The sequence below is a fragment of the Portunus trituberculatus genome, chromosome 45 (genome assembly GCF_017591435.1).
Source record: "Portunus trituberculatus isolate SZX2019 chromosome 45, ASM1759143v1, whole genome shotgun sequence".
Classification (NCBI taxonomy): domain Eukaryota; kingdom Metazoa; phylum Arthropoda; class Malacostraca; order Decapoda; family Portunidae; genus Portunus; species Portunus trituberculatus.
Genome location: NC_059299.1, coordinates 228,108 through 250,000, shown reverse-complemented (window position 1 = coordinate 250,000; position 21,893 = coordinate 228,108). Strand labels below are relative to the sequence as shown.

General features: G+C 40.4%; 2 protein-coding genes across 6 annotated transcripts in view; both read right to left on the bottom strand.

Annotated features, from left to right (window-relative positions):
• The window catches only part of LOC123519225 (uncharacterized oxidoreductase YjmC-like), a 9,730-nt gene extending 9,100 nt beyond the window's left edge, over window positions 1–630 (bottom strand). The window contains exons 1-2 of the mRNA XM_045280347.1: window positions 569–630; window positions 262–332 (exon numbers count right to left, since the gene is read on the bottom strand). Coding sequence (XP_045136282.1) covers window positions 262–332; window positions 569–630 — 133 coding nt within the window. The remainder of the gene's footprint in view (window positions 1–261; window positions 333–568) is intronic.
• The window catches only part of LOC123519530 (WD repeat-containing and planar cell polarity effector protein fritz homolog), a 28,575-nt gene that overhangs the window by 544 nt on the left and 6,138 nt on the right, over window positions 1–21,893 (bottom strand). For 2 of the 5 annotated variants that reach the window (XM_045280917.1, XM_045280920.1), the window contains exons 4-11: window positions 21,290–21,470; window positions 17,040–17,239; window positions 16,605–16,853; window positions 9,529–10,307; window positions 9,058–9,332; window positions 8,770–8,849; window positions 8,238–8,664; window positions 6,599–6,727 (exon numbers count right to left, since the gene is read on the bottom strand). In XM_045280917.1, the coding sequence (XP_045136852.1) occupies window positions 6,666–6,727; window positions 8,238–8,664; window positions 8,770–8,849; window positions 9,058–9,332; window positions 9,529–10,307; window positions 16,605–16,853; window positions 17,040–17,239; window positions 21,290–21,470 (2,253 nt within the window). In that variant the 3' untranslated portion in view covers window positions 6,599–6,665. Of the gene's footprint in view, window positions 1–289; window positions 673–4,052; window positions 5,408–6,598; window positions 6,728–7,863; window positions 7,923–8,237; window positions 8,665–8,769; window positions 8,850–9,057; window positions 9,333–9,528; window positions 10,308–16,604; window positions 16,854–17,039; window positions 17,240–21,289; window positions 21,471–21,893 lie in introns of those variants that run through there. The other 3 variants (XM_045280919.1, XM_045280918.1, XM_045280921.1) reach the window with 3 other exon arrangements.

The following is a 21,893-nucleotide window of genomic DNA, read 5'->3' as shown; positions in this document are numbered from 1 at the left end:
AGAGAGAGAGAGAGAGAGAGAGAGAGAGATAAAAACACTTCGAAATACCATAGAAATGGTATTGAAATATAGGAGTGGTATTAAGATGCGAAGTTTATAAGGTGTGAATGTTAATTGCTCTATCTCTCTGGAGTTATCTACTAAGAGCCATAAATTAGCAGAACATTAAAAAAAGGTCACGGAGCTTTATAATTTCCAAGCTATAACTGAAAATTTAATGAGAGAATGGAGTGGCAAGCTTTATGAAGCAATGGCCAATACATGGCAAGACGGACAGTCGGACACTAACCTTGGTGCCCAGACCCTCGGGAGGCGTAAACTGCTTCTTTTCGCTGAGAAAGTCCATGATGAAGTGAACTATGATATGTGAGCGTAACCGAAGATAGATATGTTACACCCGCCACCTTGCACCGGCAGTTCTCAGCTGGGTATGTGCCAGAAACCTCTTGACTCCATTATAAAGTTGGAACATAAACATCTTAGCATGGCGACCCAAAATACGTGACACGGAGCAAAACTACATCCAAACTCCGGATTCATGAACAGTATCAGTTCAACGTGACCTGACCTTGCCTCTTGCTGAACGTGGCCAGTTTCCAGTTTGTCTCTATTATACGTGTCCACCGTCATTTTTCAGAGTTCATAGAGTCAAAACGCAGATGACATCAACTACTATTTACAGAGCGCGAGTAACAAGAGAAATTTAATAGTTTGGTAAGGTTTACACGCTCTAATGTTTATCTCATTATTACAATATAAATAAAGATTGTCAGTTGGTACACATAAGAATGACTTGATGATTAATATGCGCCTTGTCTGAGTCAATACGCAGGGAGGAATTATGAACGACGGGAGAAAGTAATAATTCTAGTTCAGTAGCAACAAGAGACACTACTCAGTACTGTAGTCTGACCAGCCTTAATTTACGGCCATGGGGGGGGCGAACGTCTCTGTACAGTGTTGCCATGTTTTCACTACTGTTCTGTTAACTCTCTCTCTCTCTCTCTCTCTCTCTCTCTCTCTCTCTCTCTTACTAAAGAATCAAAGGTAAGCAGAGTCATTTATATTGTATATATATATATATATATATATATATATATATATATATATATATATATATATATATATATATATATATATATATATGAGTGGCACGAGGTCAGTCACGTCGCCACCACAATGTGTCAAGGCCACCAGCTGGGTGTGGAAGAGTTGCCGCTCACAAGTGAAAAATGCTTTTTTTTTTTCACTTAGGTATTGGCATATACCTACTATTTTGTAAAAATAGAAACTACACATTAGCTTGGCTTACGAATTATGAATGCGATTATGCCTCACCCTTGAAATTACTGTAAAAGCCAGTAAATGTGAGCATTTTATCTTACAATTATAGCAATATCTGGTACTACAAGGTGAGGCTATTCGGCCTGGCCAGGCTGGGTTCATCAGTATTGCCGCCACTCACAAGACTTCTATTTTTTTTTTTTTACTTTGGATAATATATTATTTCTTTTTTCCATGCTCATTATCTTATATCTGTAACGCTGATATTATTACACGCTAAGTACCATTATAAGTTACTACAGTTTATATCAGCAACACTGTTGAATATGTATGCCATGTTTGTATGGTACTATATAGTTTTTTATGCATATGATGGTTACTGTTGATTCAGCCATCTATATACACAAGTCGAAATTTTATACATCTGAATTGATGGTACTTGCGATGCCTTGTACACCAATAACTTCCATTTCACATCGCATTTTTTGGAAACGTGGCAGAACTGTAGAGTTCCCCTCGCCCCCCCTCCCCCATTGCCGTAAATTAAGCTCGGTCAGACTATAAATCTACGGTTTACAAGGTTGCCAACGCCTGCTTAATATTCCCATCACGCACACCACCTCGGGAACAATATATTAAATTTCTTACAACAACAACAACAACAACAACTACTACGACTACTACTACTACTACTACTATTGCTGCTGCTCTTATGTGTGCTTTAATCGTTCCTTGGTTAGTAAACTGAATAAAAAAAAAAAACACACACACACACACACACACACACACATCTGCAGCACATAATATATTATGTTAAGAGGGTGAACTGATATGCTTGACTACTTCTACCACTTGAGAACGGTCTGATATAAAATATTAATAAATAAATAAATAAATATACATACATATATATATATATATGTATATATATATATATATATATATATATATATATATATATATATATATATATATATATATATATATATATATACATATATATACAGAAGCCCTATGGGCGAAACGTTGGAGAAATAAAATACTCCTGCTACTCCTGAGTTTCTTTCCACCACCCACCAACCCACCTGTTCTACATTGTTACAATATATACATATATATATATATATATATATATATATATATATATATATATATATATATATATATATATATATATATATATATATATATATATATATATATATATATATATATATATATATATATATATATATATATATATATATATATATATATATATATATATATATATATATATATATATATATATATATATATATATATATATATATATATATATATATATATATATATATATATATATATATATATATATATATATATATATATATATATATATATATATATATATATATATATATATATTTACTTCCATCCAACACAATGGTGAAAATTGATCATTATATTTTTTTCAATTATATATTTTTCTCCAGGTTCAAAATGATTGGTAGGCAGCAGACAATACACACCTTTGATGTACACAAACCTTGCATACTTTTCATTGCCCGTACTGAATTACAAAGTACATACAAATTTGTGCAAAAATACAATAAGGCTTAAAGCAGTAAAGTGTGTAAACTGTTACTTTTTTTACAGACAGACCAAAAAAAAAAAAAAAAAAAAAAAAAAAAAAAAAAAAAAAAAAATATATATATATATATATATATATATATATATATATATATATATATATATATATATATATATATATATATATATATATATATATATATATATATATATATATATATATATATATATATATATATTACACACTTCAAATGGACAGAGTAATGAAGGCAGCTTTGTGTACTAAGTAGATACAATTATTAAGAGATAATGACTAAGTACTACAAACTATGGACGGAATGATGACACAAGAGAGTTACACCGGAGTGGACGGATTGCACCAAGTATGCACACTATACTACGTATATGTTGGGAGAAACTCTAACTTGGTATAAGTAATAGATGCAATAAAAATCAAATAAGCAACAAATGAATATATATATATATATATATATATATATATATATATATATATATATATATATATATATATATATATATATATATATAAATTATTTGTATTTTCACAGCAGAGAAGAGTGTAAATAAATAAACAAATGAATAAATAAACAATAAGTAAAAGTCTCACACACACACACACACACACACACACACACACACACTCTGGCTTCACAAGCCAGAGGACTGGGATTCGATTCCTCGGCCAGGTGGAGATATTTGGGTGTCTCCTTTCACGTGTAGCCCCTGTTCACCTAGCAGTGAATAGGTACGGGATGTTAATCAAGGAGTTGTGACCTTGTTGTCCCAGTGTGTGGTGTGTGCCTGGTCTCAGGCCTATCCGAAGATCGGAAATAATGAGCTCTGAGCTCGTTCCGTAGGGTAACGTCTGGCTGTCTCGTCAGAGACTGCAGCAGATCAAAACAAAACAAACAAAACACACACACACACACACACACACACACACACCCGGTAGCTCAGTGGTTAGAGCGCTGGCTTCACAAGCCAGAGGACCGGGGTTCGATTCCTCGGCCGGGTGGAGATATTTGGGTGTGTCTCCTTTCACGTGTAGCCCCTGTTCACCTAACAGTGAGTAGGTACAGGATGTAAATCGAGGAGTTGTGACCTTCTTGTCCCGGCGTGTGGTGTGTGCCTGGTCTCAGGCCTATCCGAAGATTGTAAATAATGACCTCTGAGCTCATTCCGTAGGGTAACATCTGGCTGTCTCGTCAGAGACTGCAGTAGATCAAACAGTGAAACACACACACACACACACACACACACACACACACACACACACACACACACACACAGTTTAGCATCATCACCACTGAGGCCTACACCAAGTAGTAGAGTTCTCCCAACAAGACACCTGTGTAGAGATGAAGGACAACACACTACATACTGGTGAATGGAATGCTAGAGAGTCAGACATCACCACCTCCAAAGCTACACACGAGTGAACGAACAGGTCACACAAAACACAAATCGATGTAGAGACAATGGACTACAGACTACATACTAGACATGGGGATATATCTATGTAGGGAAGGTTAACAAGTCAATTTCTACACTTGTAACAATGACTCTACTAAAGGCAAAGCAAATATTTCTTTTCCAGTATTTTCACCAAAATGAAAACATTACCACTGACTCATTTCAATGGATTTATAACAAAAAACATACCCTGTTATGGTTAGTCTAAAAAAGTACTGTACTATTATCTACATTAAGTGATAGTTAAAGTGAGGGAAACATTGTACTAATTTGTGTCGCACCAGAAAGGAAGGTGAATGGTTTGTGTACAGCTTGACTGAAGAGAGATCTTTGCTTCTTTCATATGCTAAGGAATCTCCTCATAGCCAAATTTCAATTTCAACTCTCCAACTGTGCTACACAAACTGTGTTACACAAACTCCTACACAAACTAAAGATAGATTATCTAATCTCTTGCACTTGTTTGTGAAAGACTTTCACAATTTTTTCACTATTTAAGACAATTCATAGGAACATAAGGAATCTGCAAACAGGTGAACTTCTATTTATCTACAAGCATAGTATGTTTTAATTTTGTTTACAAGTGTATTCACCTTCTCTTAGTACTGTTCTCAATCATATTCCCACTCACTACCTAATTGATAGAACAGCTCCACTCATGTACTACCCTACATGTGAAGTGAATGGTCAGATCTACTCATTATGAGGACCCTGATGTGAAGTATGACAGCTGTGGTACATGAGACTCCCACAGCTTTTACCTGAGGAAAGTACAATATGTAACAAAAGATAAGGCGCCTCTGGGATTAACACGCAATCCTTCCTAGGAGTCGCTGAGCTACAATAAGCAGAAGGCATGTGGTGGTAAAGCGTGCTTGGGGGTTCCTTCAATTCCAAGATTAGATCTATGGTTAAACAAGAAGTAACAGGAACTTCCACAGCACGTTTTGTACATCTTCCTTTTGGCACCATTTGACACTTGGAGAGTCCAGCCTGACTATGTCTGGCCCAAGGACATTTACAGTACCTCTGTGAGCAGCACACATAGAACTGTAAGCTGAAGCATTATTGGTCAAGACAACTGAACTCCATCACTTCATCTATGAAAGACATCAAAGCCCTATCATCTATATCTATGTACACACTAGGCCAAAATCTCATGGCAGAGAGAGAGAGAGAGAGAGAGAGAGAGAGAGAGAGAGAGAGAGAGAGAGAGAGAGAGAGAGAGAGAGAGAGGAGAGGAGAGGAGAGGAGAGGAGAGGAGAGGAGAGGAGAGGAGGAGAGGAGAGGAGAGGAGAGAGAGAGGAGAGGGAGGTGAGGTGAGGAGAGAGAGAGAGGAGAGGAGAGAGAGAGGAGAGGAGAGGAGAGGAGAGAGAGGAGAGAGGAGAGAGAGAGAGGAGAGGAGGAGAGGAGAGAGGAGAGAGAGAGAGAGAGAGAGAGAGAGAGAGAGAGAGAGAGAGAGAGAGAGAGAGAGAGAGAGAGAGAGAGAGAGAGAGAGAGAGAGAGAGAAAGAGATAAAAGATAACTATTTTTCCATACCTTATCATACCTCCCACAAACAATGACCTTGTCTTGCCACATTAGGCAGTGACATATCTTTAAAAATTTTACTATTTTACTGAGTTGACTCTCTTTGGCACTTGTTGCGTTAGTACATATTATTGGCACACATCCTCAGCTTAATAAGACTCCAGTATGCACTATGTTTCCAAGCAAGATGCCTGATGTAGCAAACTCAGTAAGTACCGCTCACAGGCAGTAATCCCTGAGACACCAGCATTATGGGTGCTAGGAACAGCCTTTATCCGACTGAAAACAACACAGTATGTCAAGATTTACTTTCCTTATGCGAACACAATTCCTTTTATTTTTACTGGTTTTTACATATCAATGGGATCCTTTCTGTGTTATTTCCATAGAATAGATTACCAAGACGAGTATTCCATAATACTTCCAATGCTGTAGCAAATGTAGTGTGCAACTAAACTTAAGAGTGCCAGTCTACTGACAACCTCAGTACTACAATTGTGCTGAGGTTGAGGAAAGGTAAACAAACACTAATCTACACAAATGGCACAAGATGGTTAGGTCAGATTTTGTTGACTACTACTAACAAATTTATAATATACTTACTACATACAAAGTACCTGATAATGGATCACACACCCTCTTTTGCTACTTTTCAAGCTTCCATACTAAAGAATCCTGGTCAATACAAGAAGAATGACATGAGCAGCACTCAACTCACAGCTGCCAGGTGTCAAAGTGTTGGGTGGGAGTGGTGGCACCCTGGCCACCGCTGCCCTGCAGGGGCCTCACACCACGCCAAAGTGCACCACCTTCACTGTCCCGCCATCCTCTTCTTCGGTGGACACTTCTGGTGACGAGAGGCAAGGATTACAACAAAAATAAAGCGGATGCCTGGAAATGTATGAACAATATCTAAAGCAATAATGTCATTAGAAATTATTAGAAATGAGAAAGTTGATCTTGTAATCTTTCAAAAATTGTACAAGAATTCCAGAGAACCTTGCAAAGAGGAATAATAACTATATGGCTCCTCAAGCAAGAAAATATACCCTCACTACAACAGCTGCCATCTAGTCTACTGCTCAAGGCACAATTAGATGCAAATGGCATATATATCTATCTATTTATGTATCTATATAACAGGCTGGTAATCTCACATGGGTGACCCAGACAAGGCACCACATTAAGTCTTAGCCCACTGGCCTCTGGTGGAAAGAAGCAACACTGCATGCAACCATAAGTTCAGGCACAGAACAGCTGGCCACACAAATTTGCAGCAAGGCTCAGAAAATTGTACATAATATAGTCTGTTTCTTTCCCAACAAGTGATGACAAAATCCATGCAGAGACAGCCAGTTAGTTGGTGCCCAAGAGCCACAAGGCTGCACTGAGGAAACTCACTGAACCATACTTTGAAATGCTTTGTAGTTATATCTCAACATCTGAAGCTGTATTGAAGGGGAGCACTTTGGACTTTATCTCCATGAAATCTACTGCTTTTTGTGAGACATCCAACAATGACTGATCTCTGACTAAAAGTATCTAATAAGCATACAACCTACACATGATGATCTCCTTACAATGCATTCTGAAGGAGTCCTACAGCAAGATATAAATTTCCACAATACAGGGGACTATTCACAGCAAGTAAGCTGTTCTCAAACCCTCAAGAATCTAATGAGTACACAACCTATACATAATGACCTCCAAACAATGCTTTTTGAATTATCTCTAAAGCCAGGCATATATATATTCTACAGTAAAGAAAGGGCTATAAACACCAGGTAAACAATACCAAAAGCCACCTTTTTCTTCACTAACACAGGGAGTTCATCTGGCATTAGTAACACATCATGGCTTGCATTGAAAGGGTAAACTTGTCTGGTGAAAGAGTCCAGTGAATAGTGAATGCTTTCTTTACTGAATGCAAGACAGACTCCAATGTTTTAAAGCAGCTCATAATAATCCCTATACATGGCCTCTATGTCAATCAAAGTGTCAACACATACAGTACCTTGGCTCCCAGAAGTAGCCATCATTACCTGTATCGACAATTAGGAAATGGATTAAAACCAGACTGATAGAACCATCGGTGAACACACAGAACAGGTAGGTGATCATAAAAGAAAAGACAAAATGAGTGTAGGGGAAAGACAGGTAATAAAGATGTAAGACTTCTTGAACTGCAAATCAATGTAAAAGTCAAAATGTTAAATGTAATGTCAAGCAAAACAAACCTAACTTTTTCATCCACAATAACTCATGAAGCTTAACATTCCTGACCTCACCTCCATTCTTTATACTTTTCCCTCTTTGTACTTCTCTCCTCATCCCCTTAACCTTACTTGCTTACTCACCATGGTACACTGCCCTCTCATAGCTTTTCCTTAAGTCCTTCTTGTCCATGAAAACAGACACCATTTCCGAGTCCACAAACTCCTCATTGGGATCAGAAGAGTAGAACACTTCCCTTGCAGGTCTGGAATGCCTGGCAGCACTCCCCTCCCTAACTTGGGGTGTACGGGAGGTGTATGTGGGGCGAGGAGGAGGTCGGGAAGATGTGGCTGAAGCGTGCTGTGTGGGAGGGCGAATGGGGCTTGTCTCTGGCTGGCGTATGTTGATGGTGATAGTGCCATCCTGGGAGGTGATAGCGTGAGGCATGTGGGAAGAGCTGTGTGAGGTGCTGGAGCTGCTGGAGGGAAAGTCTACAGGGGCTTGTTGTATCTGGGGAGTTGCTGTAGATGTGTAGCCACTCCCAACACTTATGTGTCCAAGTCTTTCAGTCTGAAATTCAATGTAAGGTAATATTTGATTTGGTATATCATAAGAATATATCACAAACTTTTATTGTGAGTTCTGGAGTTTTGAAAGCACGAGTCTCATTCTTACCAGGTTAGGGGAGGGAAGAGAAGGCTGCACAGTGCCCCTGTCTCCTGTTACCTCTGCTTGGACAGGACCACTTTCCTCGCCTGAAACAAACACATGTGTGCATTTATCCACATTTCCTCTTTTCCCTATTTAGGATTATTGTGACTTTATTTTAATTTCTTTTTAATCTTGTACAGCTACAGCCCAAATTCCTCAGCTTATCATTTCACACTCCTCCCTTACCAGTGTCTTCCTTTGATTTGATTTCTTCTTACGCTTGTATAGCTACAGTTAAAATTTCTCCCTTACCAATTTCTTCCTCCCCCTCAGAGGCACTCCCAGAGAAGCAGGTGGAGCAAGATTCTCCGCAGGACTCCGAAGTATTCCTTTCCGACCTGTCATACAGGAGGGAGTTGCAGGAAGCACTTGACCCACAGGAGGACTCAAGGTGCCTGGCATTCTCAAGTGCTGCTGCTGCAAGTTGTGCCTCCCCTCTCCGCTGAGCCACTGAGTGCACTGCCATGAAACAGTCATAGTCCCGGAGGTCCAGAGACAGACGATATGCTTTCTCCAGCCGCCCAGACCTTTGGTGGGAAGGGAAGAAAGAGCTTGTATATGTGTGTGTGGTGCACGGATTGCTAGGGGTGGAGAGATTATGTATAAGGACCAGCAGACCAGAGCTGAAGTGAGAGCATGGGTGAAGACAGGTAGACAAAATTTGAAGTAATACTATGACCTGCATGCAGAAGTAAAACTTCATGAGGGAATGCTGGGTCTCACCTCAACACTTTAAAGAAGAACCTCCGAGTGAGGGCACGCACAGCAGGACCAAACTCCTCCTCCACAGCGGGGCTGAGTGGCTGCAGCGGCACGTGGAAGGTGGCAAGGGCAGCTTCCATCTGGGTGAGGCGGGAGGGTGTTAGAGGGCAGCGCAGCAGGTGGTTGGCCACAGTTGACAGGCACTTCATGGCAGCTGGCCCCTCCTGCTCCCAGCTGAGGGACACCAGCAGGTTGACAGCCTCATCCAGCTGCCGGTGCTTCACGTACTGGCTGGTGAGTGCCAGGGCGGATAGGCTTCCCCACCCATCCGCACCGCCGTCCACCCTGATGCAGGCAAGTGGCCCCCGGGCATAGTGAAGCAGCAGGAGGCAAGGGCCGGCCTCAGGGTCGCCAGGAGGTCTGCCAGGAGCCCAGCTAAGTCGAGCCAGACCAGGCCGGTGCCTAAGATGCTCCGAGAGGTCCAGCACACGCTGGGGGGCAGGATCTTCAGCCGTTAGCTGCAGCCGCACCAGTGAGAGAGCCAGATCAAAACACTGCAGTTGACCTCTTTCATTGGCTGCTGCCACCAGTGTGCCAGTGTCCAGCCAAGCCAGGGACGCAGGGATGAGGCCGGCCTTGGTGAGGTGTGTGGTGCCACGGGTTTCTCCATGCAAAGCCAGCACTCCATTGTTACAGGCCAGCAGCAGTCGGTCCTCAGCAGGGGTGTGGCCATGGGCTGTGAGGGGCGCCTCCAGGGGAACACTACTCACCCCCACACGGTGCAATGCGCCACGCTCCACCTGCAACACAAACACTTCATGTTGTGCCACTCAAAACTGGATGTTCTCTAACATCTAAATAGTTCAATCTACAAACAAATATTCACATTGGGAATATGTATGGTCATAGGCAAACTGCAAAAACACACACACACACACACACACACACACACACACACACACACTTGAAATGGTAGGAGGAGTGCATGGCAGTTTACTAAAATGGATGGAAGACTTTTTGGTAGGAAGAGAAATGAGAACAATAATTAAGGACAGACCATCAGAATGGGGATTGGTGGAGAGTGGAGTTCCACAGGGATCAGTGTTGGCACCAGTAATGTTCGCAGTCTACATAAATGACATGGTGGATGGGGTGTCCAGTTATGTGAGCCTATTTGCAGACGATGCAAAATTGTTAAGAAAAGTGAGATGTGACAAAGATTGCGAACTACTCCAGGAAGACTTGGACAGAATATGGAAATGGAGCTGTACATGGCAAATGGAGTTCAACACGACAAAATGCAAGAAAATAGAGTTTGGCAAGAGTGAAAGAAGAATCAGGAGTATGTACAAGATAGGAAATGAAGACATAAAACCAGTCATGAAGAAAAGACCTTGGGGTGACAATTACCAATGACCTATCGCCAGAGAGACATATAAACAAAATAATTGGAGAAGTATTGAACTTATTGAGGAACATAAGAGTGGCGTCAGATATCTAGATGAAGAAATGATGAAGAAAATAATTACTGCAATGATAAGACCGAGGCTTGAATATGCAACAATACAGTGGGCTCGAACTTAAAGAAACACATAAGGAAACTAGAGAAAGTACAGAGGGCTGCAACAAAATGGTGCCTGACTTAAGAGATTTGACTTATGAAGACAGACTGAAAAGAATGCAACTTCCAACCCTGGAAAACAGAAGAGAAAGGGGAGACCTGATAGCAATATACAGAGTGATGATTGGCATGGAAAATGGATAGGGAAGATCTGTGTATGTGGAATGGAAGAATGTCGAGAGGGCATGGGAAAAACTAAAATGGCCACTTATAGGAGAGATGTGAAAAATATAGCTTCCTCATAGAAGGGTGGAAGCATGGAATAGTTTAGACGTGGAAGTGGTCAACGCAAGGAATATTCATGATTTTAAGAAAAAGCTGGACATTAATAGATATGGAGACGGGACAACACGAGCATAGCTCTTTTCCCGTATGTTACAATTAGGTAAATACAATTAGGTAAATACACACACACACCACACACACACACACACACACACACCACACACACACACACAGGAAGTGGAAAGAAAGGAGGTAAATTACAAAGTTGCAAGTCTGGAAAAGGAAATCAAAGAGTCTGGGGAGAAAACTTTGGGCCTTGCTGAAATTATAGATCAACAGATCATAGAAGAGAAGATAGCTGAGAAAGTGGTGAAGGTTATTAAGTCAAATGAGACATTGGTGAGGGAAACTGTAGACAAAAAGAGATGTGTGGTGATATTTGGTGTGGAGGAGGATAAGACACCGAGTAAAATGGAGAGAGAGAAAACATAAAAAGGTGATAAATAATATCATTAATGTGGTGCAGGAGGAGGAAAAGACCTAGTACAAGAAATAGAGGACTTCCATAGAATTGGAAAGTTCACAAGAGAAGGTATGAGGCCAATAAGAATCAAACTTAAGTCACAAAAGGATGTAGATGAATTGGTGGAGAAGTCATGGAGGCTAGCCCAGCAGGAAACAACAAGGAAGATTTGGTTGAGAAGAGATCTCGGTGAAAAGGAAAGAGAAATGTTAAATGAGTTGAGAAAGGAGGCTTTGAAAAAATGAAGAGAGGACAGAAGAGGAGAAGAAAGAGTTTTTCTGGAGAATCTTGGATATGAGACTGAGGAAGTGGTTCATAACCCAGAAAAGTACAGCAAGAAAGGACTAAAGAAACTTACATATGAGCGAATGTAATGTATTCCAACATAAATGGAGTGATATCGGGATTTTAGAACTCAACGATTACTTGAGGGACAAGAACCCAGATATTGTGGGTCTTACTGAAACAAAACTGAGAGAGGGAGAAGACCTGATGATGGTTGGAGAAGGGAAATATAATGTTTGGAAAAGAAATAGAGTAGGTAAGATGGGAGGAGGAGTGATGTTGCTGGTTAAAAAAGATATAAAGGTGGATCAAGTGAAAGAAGGTATGGGAAAGGCAGAAGTGCTAAAGATCAGAGCAGAAACTAATGAAGGAAAAAGAGGCACTACATAGTGGTGTACGTACCACCTAAGACAAATGCATGGTCAGTACAGGAATATGAAGAAATGATAAGTGATACAGGAACATGTCTGGAAGAAATGTTGGGTGGCTGTGAACGAACTATAATGATGGGAGATTTTAATTGTAAAGAGGTGTGTTGGGAGGACTGGTCAATGGAAGGATCAGAGACAACATGGGGAAATACACTATTGACACTGGCAATGGAAAATGTGTTAACTCAGTGGGTCAAAGAAGATACTAGGTTTGGAGGAGAGGGAGCATCGTCAAGACTGGACTTGGTCTTTAGTACAGAGCCAATGGTCATTGAGGAGATGAGGGTGGAGTGCCCTTTAGCAAAGAGTGATCATGCAGTTTTGGAGTTCAAGGTGATAGATGAAGAGAAATCTAGAAGAAATGAAGAATATAAAGTGGAAGATGGAATTATGCCAAGACAGATTTTGGAAACCTAAAGAAATTCTTTCAAGAGACAAATTGATGAAATTCAAGAGTGCTAAGGAGCAAATGAAAAGTGGAAGGAATTTATAAAAATATACAAAGAAGGTGAGAAAAATTTGTACCAATAAGACAACATAGAGAAGTTGGAAAGCAGGACTGGTTTAACGATAGATGTGAAAAGGCTAGAACAAGAAAAGAGGATGCATGGAAGAGGTGGAGAAGGAAAAGACGGATTAAGCAGTGGAAAGTTACAAAAGAGCAAGAAATGAATATGTGTTGATTAGAAGAGAAGAAAGAAAGAAACAAGAAAAGGATATAATTGATAAATGTAAAGACCAACCAAGGCTTTTTACAGACATGTGAACAACAACATCAAAAATAGAGAAAGTATTGAAAGTTTAGAAGTAAATGGAGTATGCAGTGAAGATCCCAGGAAATGGCAGAGGCTATGAATGGATGCTTTCGGAAGGTATTCACAAAGGAGACTGCTTTTGACAAACCACTGGTAATGGAACAGAAAGGGATTATGAAGGAGTTTCAAGTAACTGTGGAGGAGATCAAGAACATGATGGGGAGTTTAGAAGTGAGAAAAGCTGTGGGACCTGATGGGGTATCAGGATGGATTTTAAGAGAATGCAGGAGCAACTGGCAGAAAAAGTTTGTGAAGTAATTGATGCCTCATTAAGGGAAGGTGTAGTGCCCCAAGACTGGAAAAGAGCTAACATTGTCCCAATCTATAAATCAGGTAACAAGAGAGACCCATTGAACTATAGACCAGTGTCACTTACAAGTGTGGTAGCTAAGATGTGTGAGAGGGTGGTGAAGAATAGATGGACAGACTTCTTGGAGAAAATGACATACTTTGTGAGTGTCAATTTGGTTTTAGAAAGGGCGTTCATGCACGACAAACCTGATATGTTACTATTCGAGGGTGATAGATGTAATACAGGAAAGAGATGGTTGGGCTGATGGAATATATCTGGATTTAAAAAAGGCCTTTGATAAGGTACCACACCAGAGACTGATCTGGAAACTTGAAATGGTAGGAGGAGTGCATGGCAGTTTACTAAAATGGATGGAAGACTTTTGGTAGGAAGAGAAATGAGAACAATAATTAAGGACAGACCATCAGAATGGGGATTGGTGGAGAGTGGAGTTCCACAGGGATCAGTGTTGGCACCAGTAATGTTCGCAGTCTACATAAATGACATGGTGGATGGGGTGTCCAGTTATGTGAGCCTATTTGCAGACGATGCAAAATTGTTAAGAAAAGTGAGATGTGACAAAGATTGCGAACTACTCCAGGAAGACTTGGACAGAATATGGAAATGGAGCTGTACATGGCAAATGGAGTTCAACACGACAAAATGCAAGAAAATAGAGTTTGGCAAGAGTGAAAGAAGAATCAGGAGTATGTACAAGATAGGAAATGAAGACATAAAACCAGTCATGAAGAAAAGACCTTGGGGTGACAATTACCAATGACCTATCGCCAGAGAGACATATAAACAAAATAATTGGAGAAGTATTGAACTTATTGAGGAACATAAGAGTGGCGTCAGATATTTAGATGAAGAAATGATGAAGAAAATAATTACTGCAATGATAAGACCGAGGCTTGAATATGCAACAATACAGTGGGCTCCGAACTTAAAGAAACACATAAGGAAACTAGAGAAAGTACAGAGGGCTGCAACAAAATGGTGCCTGACTTAAGAGATTTGACTTATGAAGACAGACTGAAAAGAATGCAACTTCCAACCCTGGAAAACAGAAGAGAAAGGGGAGACCTGATAGCAATATACAGAGTGATGATTGGCATGGAAAAATGGATAGGGAAGATCTGTGTATGTGGAATGAAAGAATGTCGAGAGGGCATGGGAAAAACTAAAATGGCCACTTATAGGAGAGATGTGAAAAATATAGCTTCCTCATAGAAGGGTGGAAGCATGGAATAGTTTAGACGTGGAAGTGGTCAACGCAAGGAATATTCATGATTTTAAGAAAAGCTGGACATTAATAGATATGGAGACGGGACAACACGAGCATAGCTCTTTTCCGTATGTTACAATTAGGTAAATACAATTAGGTAAATACACACACACACACACACACACACAACATCATAAAATGCTCAATAGAAAATGGAACAGTACCAGTAGAATGGAAAAGAGCTGAGGTGGTTCCCATATATAAGAGCGGAAGGAAAGAAGAACCTTTAAATTACAGACTGGTATCACTTACTAGTGTAATATGCAAGATGTGTGAAAGAATAATAAAGAAACAATGGATCGAGTTCCTTGAAGACAACAAATTAATATCAATTAGCCAATTTGGTTTTAGAAAAAAGATGGTCTTGTGTAACTAATTTATTGAGTTTCTATTCTAGAATAGTTGATAGAGTACAAGAGAGAGAGGGATAGGTTGACTGTATCTATTTGGATTTAAAAAAGGCGTTTGACAAAGTGCCACATGCAAGATTACTATGGAAGTTAGAGGAGAAGGGTGGCTTAAAAGGAAGCACATTGAGATGGATAGAAAATTATTTGAGGGGGAGAGAAATAAGGATGGTAGTTAAAGATATGAAGTCCAAGTGGAGAGCAGTAGAAAGCGGAGTGCCACAGGGTCAGTATTGGCACCAATACTTTTCCTCATTTATATTAACGACATGCCAGAAGGAGTGAACAGCTACATAAATCTGTTTGCAGATGATACGAAACTGTGCAGAGTTATAAAGCAAAAGGAGGATTGTGAAATACTGCAAGAAGACCTAAATAAGATCTGGGAATGGAGTAAGAAGTGGGAAATGGAATTCAATGTGAACAAAAGCCATGTCATGGAAATGGGAAAGAGTGAAAGACGACCTGTGGGAATCTATAAGATGGGAGATGGAGTAGAACTGGAGAAAGTTAAAAGGAAAAGGACTTAGGAGTGACGATGGAAGAAAACAATCAACCAGTAAGCCATATTGATAGAATTTTTAGAGAAACATATAATTTGCTAAGGAATATTGGAGTAGCATTTCACTACATGGACAAAGAAATGATGAAGAAATTGATAAGTACTATAATAAGACCCAGATTGGAATATGCAGGAGTAGTGTGGACCCCTCATAAAAAGAAACACATAAGGAAATTGGAGAGGCTACAAAAAATAGCTACAAGAATGGTTCCAGAATTTGAAGGGATGACATATGAGGAGAGACTAAAGGCTATGGATCTACCAACCCTGGAACAAAGAAGGGAGAGAGGAGACCTGATACAAGTTTATAAATTGATCAACGGAATGAACCAAGTGGATAACGAGAAACTGATCCTGAGAGAAGAATATGATATCTGAAGCACAAGATCGCATAGTAAAAAGCTGAGAAAAGGAAGATGTCTAAGAGATATTAAAAAATATAGCTTCCCGCAGAGATGTATTGAGACGTGGAACAGTTTAAATGGAGAAGAAGTGTCTGCAACAAGTGTGCATACTTTTAAAGTAAGATTGGATAAGTGTAGATATGGAGACGGGGCCACACGAGCATAAAGCCCAGGCCCTGTAAAACTACAACTACAACTAGGTAAATACACACACACACACACGCAATAACAGTCAGAGCCTCACCTCGTATACACAGCTGAGGACAGTGACCCCACCCTTCCGGCCAAAGCCTTGCTCCACAGTCAGCAGGACACTAGGTTGCAGGCGGCTGAAGGACACACTGAGAGGTGCCATCTCTGTGCGGCAGTAACACACCAGATCCAGCGAGGCACCACGCAGGCTGTACACCAGAATGTTGGCACGGTCACGGTCCTTGGCGAGGGGACTCCATGGGTACACCTCGTCGTCGCTCGTCTGCCACCACACCACCACCTCACCGGGAGAATGGGGACTCACAACACAAGTAACACCAACAATAAATGCAAAAAACCTTGTAAGTTTCTCAAGTTTTCTACATACTACCCAGTTCATGATTAACTCTACTCACCATATCACCATCAAAATTAAATGTAGTATATATGAAGAGTGTTTTTCTCAAGCTTTGTATTTGTGACTCACCATGTCACCTGAGAGATTAGCAGACAGCCGGCGTTCAAAGCGGCGGCCTGATGGTCCTGCCACCTCACACGTGTACAGCTTGGGGTCAAAAGCTGACAGCCTCTCCATGACCTGGCCCTCGGATGGTGGGCGAGTCAGGTGCACCACACTCAGTCGACATTCATTGTAGGAGAACAACATGTGGTTCCGGGTGATGACAACTGTAAAGAGGCATTTTAGTTCCTTTATTTCTCCACTGCAGAAGAATGCTCAAACACCAGTGACTGATGCTTTCTTAATGGTAATGCAATGCACTGGACAATGATTCATAACTGTAAGGAGGCAATTAGTAAAGACAGTTATTCATTTTCTCTTTTTCCACTGACTTTTTCTTTCCACCAGAGCACGAATGATAAGTGCAGATGTGTGTGTGTGTGTGTGTGTGTGTGTGTGTGTGTGTGTGTGTGTGTGTGTGTGTGTGTGTGTGTGTGTGTGTGTGTGTGTGTGTGTGTGTGTGTGTGTGTGTGTGTGTGTGTGTGTGTGTGTGTGTGTGTGTGTATTTACCTATTTGTGTATTACAGGGCCCGAGCTAAGCTCTCTGTGTCCTGTCTCCTTGTCCACTCCTGTCATATCTCTCTTTCATCTGATTGACACACACGCGTCAACGACATCACTGCTCAGTTTATTCCACTTATCAATACTACGATGCGGGAAACTGTATTTTCTCACGTCATTTAGACAGATGTCCTTTATTAGTTTTTTTCCATGTCCTCGGAGATGATTACTTGTGGTCACCTTTATCAACTCTCTGTCCAGTATGTCAATCTTGTTCACCAATTTATACATAGTTATCATGTCTCCTCTTGTTCTTCTCTCTTCTAATGTGGTCAGCCCCAGCTTCCTCAGTCTTTCCTCATAGTCTAACTCCTGAGTCCTGGTACCATCCTTGTTGCCAGCCTCTGTACCCTTTCCACCTTCTTCACATTTTTCTTCATATGCGGTGACCAGACAAGCTGCATATTCTAACTGGGGTCTTATTAAGGTACATAATATCTTCTTCATCATTCCTTCATCTAGGTAGTGGAATGCAAGGCCAATATTTTGAAGCATGTTATATGTTTTCCAAAATATCTTGTTAATGTGTTTCTAGGTGACAAAGTGTTTTGCACGGTTACTCCTAAGTCTTTCTCCTCATTGGTCTCTTTAATTTTCTCATCACCCAGCCTGTAATCCCTGTTTGGTCTGTATCTACTTCTTCCCATTTTCATAACATGGCTCTTGTTTATATTAAATTCCATCTGCCACTCTTTACTCCACTCATATATTTTATCAAGATCTTCCTGTAACTTGTTACAATCTTCCACATTCTTTACTCTCCTCATAATTTTAGTATCGTCTGCAAACATATTCATGTAACTGTCAATTCCTACTGGCATATCATTAACATAAATCAAAAACATGATGGGACCAAGCACTGACCCTTGTGGAACTCCACTGGTTACCTTCTTCCACTCGGACTTCCTTCCTCTCACCACTGTTCTCATTTCTCTTCCCACTAAGTAATTTTCCATCCATTTTGCTAGTTTATCATTTACTCCTCCAATCTTCTTTAGTTTCCACATCAGTCTATTGTGTGGCACTTTATCAAAGGCCTTTCTCAAGTCCAGGTAGATAGCATCCACCCATCCCTCTCTATGTTGTAGTATGTCAGTCACTCTTGAATAAAAACATAATAAATTGGATACGCACGATCTTCCTTTTCTGAAACCAAACTGCCTTTCACTCAGAATGTTTTCACTTTCTAGATACTCACTCTACTTAGCTTTAATTACTTCTTCACATATCTTGCACAATATACTAGTCAACGATACTGGTCTGTAATTTAACGGTTCCATTCTACTACCATTCTTATATATAGGCACAATGTCAGCTCTTTTCCACTCTTTCGGGACTATTCCTGTTCGTATGGAGGTTTCCACAATATCAAATACAGGGTTCAACAACTGATCCTTACATTCTTTTAGCAACCTTCCAGATATGCCATCAGGCCCCATTGATTTATTAATATCCAAATTGCTTATAATTTTCCTTACATCTTCTTTGGTAACCATGATGTCCTGCATTTGCTTTATCTCCGTTGGCCCTTCTCCTTTTTAAACACTTTGCAAAAGTTGTCGTTCAAAATTTCAGCTATATCTCTAGCATCCTCATATACTTTTTCCCCATTTTTTACCTTTTCTATTGCCTCCCTTTAATTTAGTTTTCCATTTATGAATTTGTAAAACATTTTAGGGTCACTATCACAGTTTTCCACCACACTCTGTTCATATTCCTTTTGTGCTGTTCTCCTTACTTCAACATATCTATTCCTTGCTGTTTTGTAAACTTCTCTTGATAATACATCACTGTTTTTCTTAAGTTTCTTCCATGCCTTTTCTTTGTTCTTTTTTGCTTCTTCACAATTTCTATTACACCACTGTTTATTATTTAAAGTCCTCTTTCTGTGATATGGGACAAAACTTTTCACAGCAGAGTTATATAAATCCATAAATTTATCGTATTTCAATTGCATATCTCCTTCCTGGTATACCACAGTCCAGTCAATTTCATTAAAGAACTCCCTCATATTGTGTGTGTGTGTGTGTGTGTGTGTGTGTGTGTGTGTGTGTGTGTGTGTGTGTGTGTGTGTGTGTGTGTGTGTGTGTGTGTATCTACCTAGTTGTATTTACTTAGTTGTATTGTACAGGGTTCAAGCAGGGCTCATAGTGTCCTGTCTCCATATCTCCATGTGTAATTCACCTCGGTCGTCAGCTGGTCACCCAGCCAGCCTTCCCCATTATAGAGCAAGCTCAGAGTTCATAGACCGATCTTCGGGTAGGACTGAGGCCACAACGCACTCCACACACTGGGAAAGCGAGGCCATAACCCCTTGAGTTACATCCCGTACCTATTTACTGCTAGATGAACAGGGGTTACACATTAAGAGGCTTGCCCATTTGCCTCACCGCTTCCCGGGACTCGAGGCCAGACCCTCTCGGTTGTGAGCTGAGCGTGCTAACCACTACACTACATGGTGTGTGTGTGTGTGTGTGTGTGTGTGTGTGTGTGTGTGTGTGTGTGTGTGTGTGTGTGTGTGTGTGTGTGTGTGTGTGTGTGTAATTCACCTCGGTCGCCTGCTGGTCACCCAGCCAGTCTTCCCCATTACGGAGCGAGCTCAGAGCTCATAGACCAATCTTCGGGTAGGACTGAGACCACAACACACTCCACACACCGGGAAAGTGAGGCCACAACCCCTTGAGTTACATCCCATACCTATTTACTGCTACGTGAACAGGGGCCACACATTAAGAGGCTTGCCCATTTGCCTTGCCGCTTACCGGGACTCGAACCTAGACCTCTCGATTGTGAGCCGAGCGTGCTAACCACTACACTACGCGGTGTGTATTTACCTATTTGTGTATTACAGGGCCCGAGCTAAGCTCTCTGTGACCTGTCTCCTTGTCCATTCCTGTCATATCTCTCTTTTATCTGATTGACACACACTGCGTCAACGACATCACTGCTCAGTTTATTCCACTTATCAATGCTACGATGCGGGAAACTGTATTTTCTCACATCATTTAGACAGATGTCTTTTATTAGCTTTTTTCCATGTCCTCAGAGATGATTACTTGTGGTCACCTTTATCAACTCTCTGTCCAGTATGTTAATCTTGTTCACCAATTTATACATAGTTATCATGTCTCCTCTTGTTCTTCTCTCTTCTAATGTGGTCAGCCCCAGCTTCCTCAGTCTTTCCTCATAGTCTAACTCCCTGAATCCTGGTACCATCCTTGTTGCCAGCCTCTGTACCCTTTCCACCTTCTTCACATTTTTCTTCATATGCGGTGACCAGACACATGCGGCATATTCTAACTAGAGTCTTATTAAGGTACATATCTTCTTCATCATTCCTTCATCTAGGTAGTGGAATGCAAGACCAATATTTTGAAGCATGTTGTATGTTTTCCCAAAAATCTTATTAATTGGTGTGTATGTGTGTGTGTGTGTGTGTGTGTGTACGTGTGTGTGTATTTGGGTCACCCTGAGTGGAATTGCTGGCCTGGTATATAGATAGATATTTAGATTTTTCCATTCATCTGTTTTTATAGATGTTATAAGAAGAAAAATTTACTTCTATGAGAAAGAGAAGAGGAAGGATGCAATATAAATGACTGAAACTTCCTTCCTGGAGAAGTAAAGCACAAGACAATGATTCATGGCATAATCACCATCAGCCAAGTGTTCTGAGAGAAGTTTCCCAACGAGGAACTTGTCAAACGCCACCCTTGTCAAGTCGCCCGTCTGTCCATTAACAGTGAGGGTTGTGATGATCCCTGAGGCAAAGATCAGCTGGTAAATGTTGGGGGACTTCCATGCCTCCCAAACTACTCGTTCCTTTGCCAGTAACTCCTGCAGGTGGCAAAACTTGACATTAAAATGTGAATCTTGACAATATTTTAGTTTTGTCCAATGCAGACACAGAAAGGCAAGGAATGGAAAAATATGCATTTTCTTCACATAAGTGCTTATAATACAACTGCAGTTGGCAAAATGTTAAATCAACATAAAAAAAACATAACATTTCACATGCTTACATCAACAAACAGAAAATTAGAAAATAGAAAGCTACACATGTTTCCTTCACAGAGATGTCTGTGTAGCAACTTTGCATGTGGCAAAACATTACATCAAGAATGTTGTATAGTTAACTTAATATACACAAAAAAATGCTAAGAAAAGAAAGAGTTATACAATTTTCTTTACACAGATGTTCACAATGGTTGCTGTAAAGGTGGCACATAGCTAAGTACTTATATTAATCCATTTCCTAGC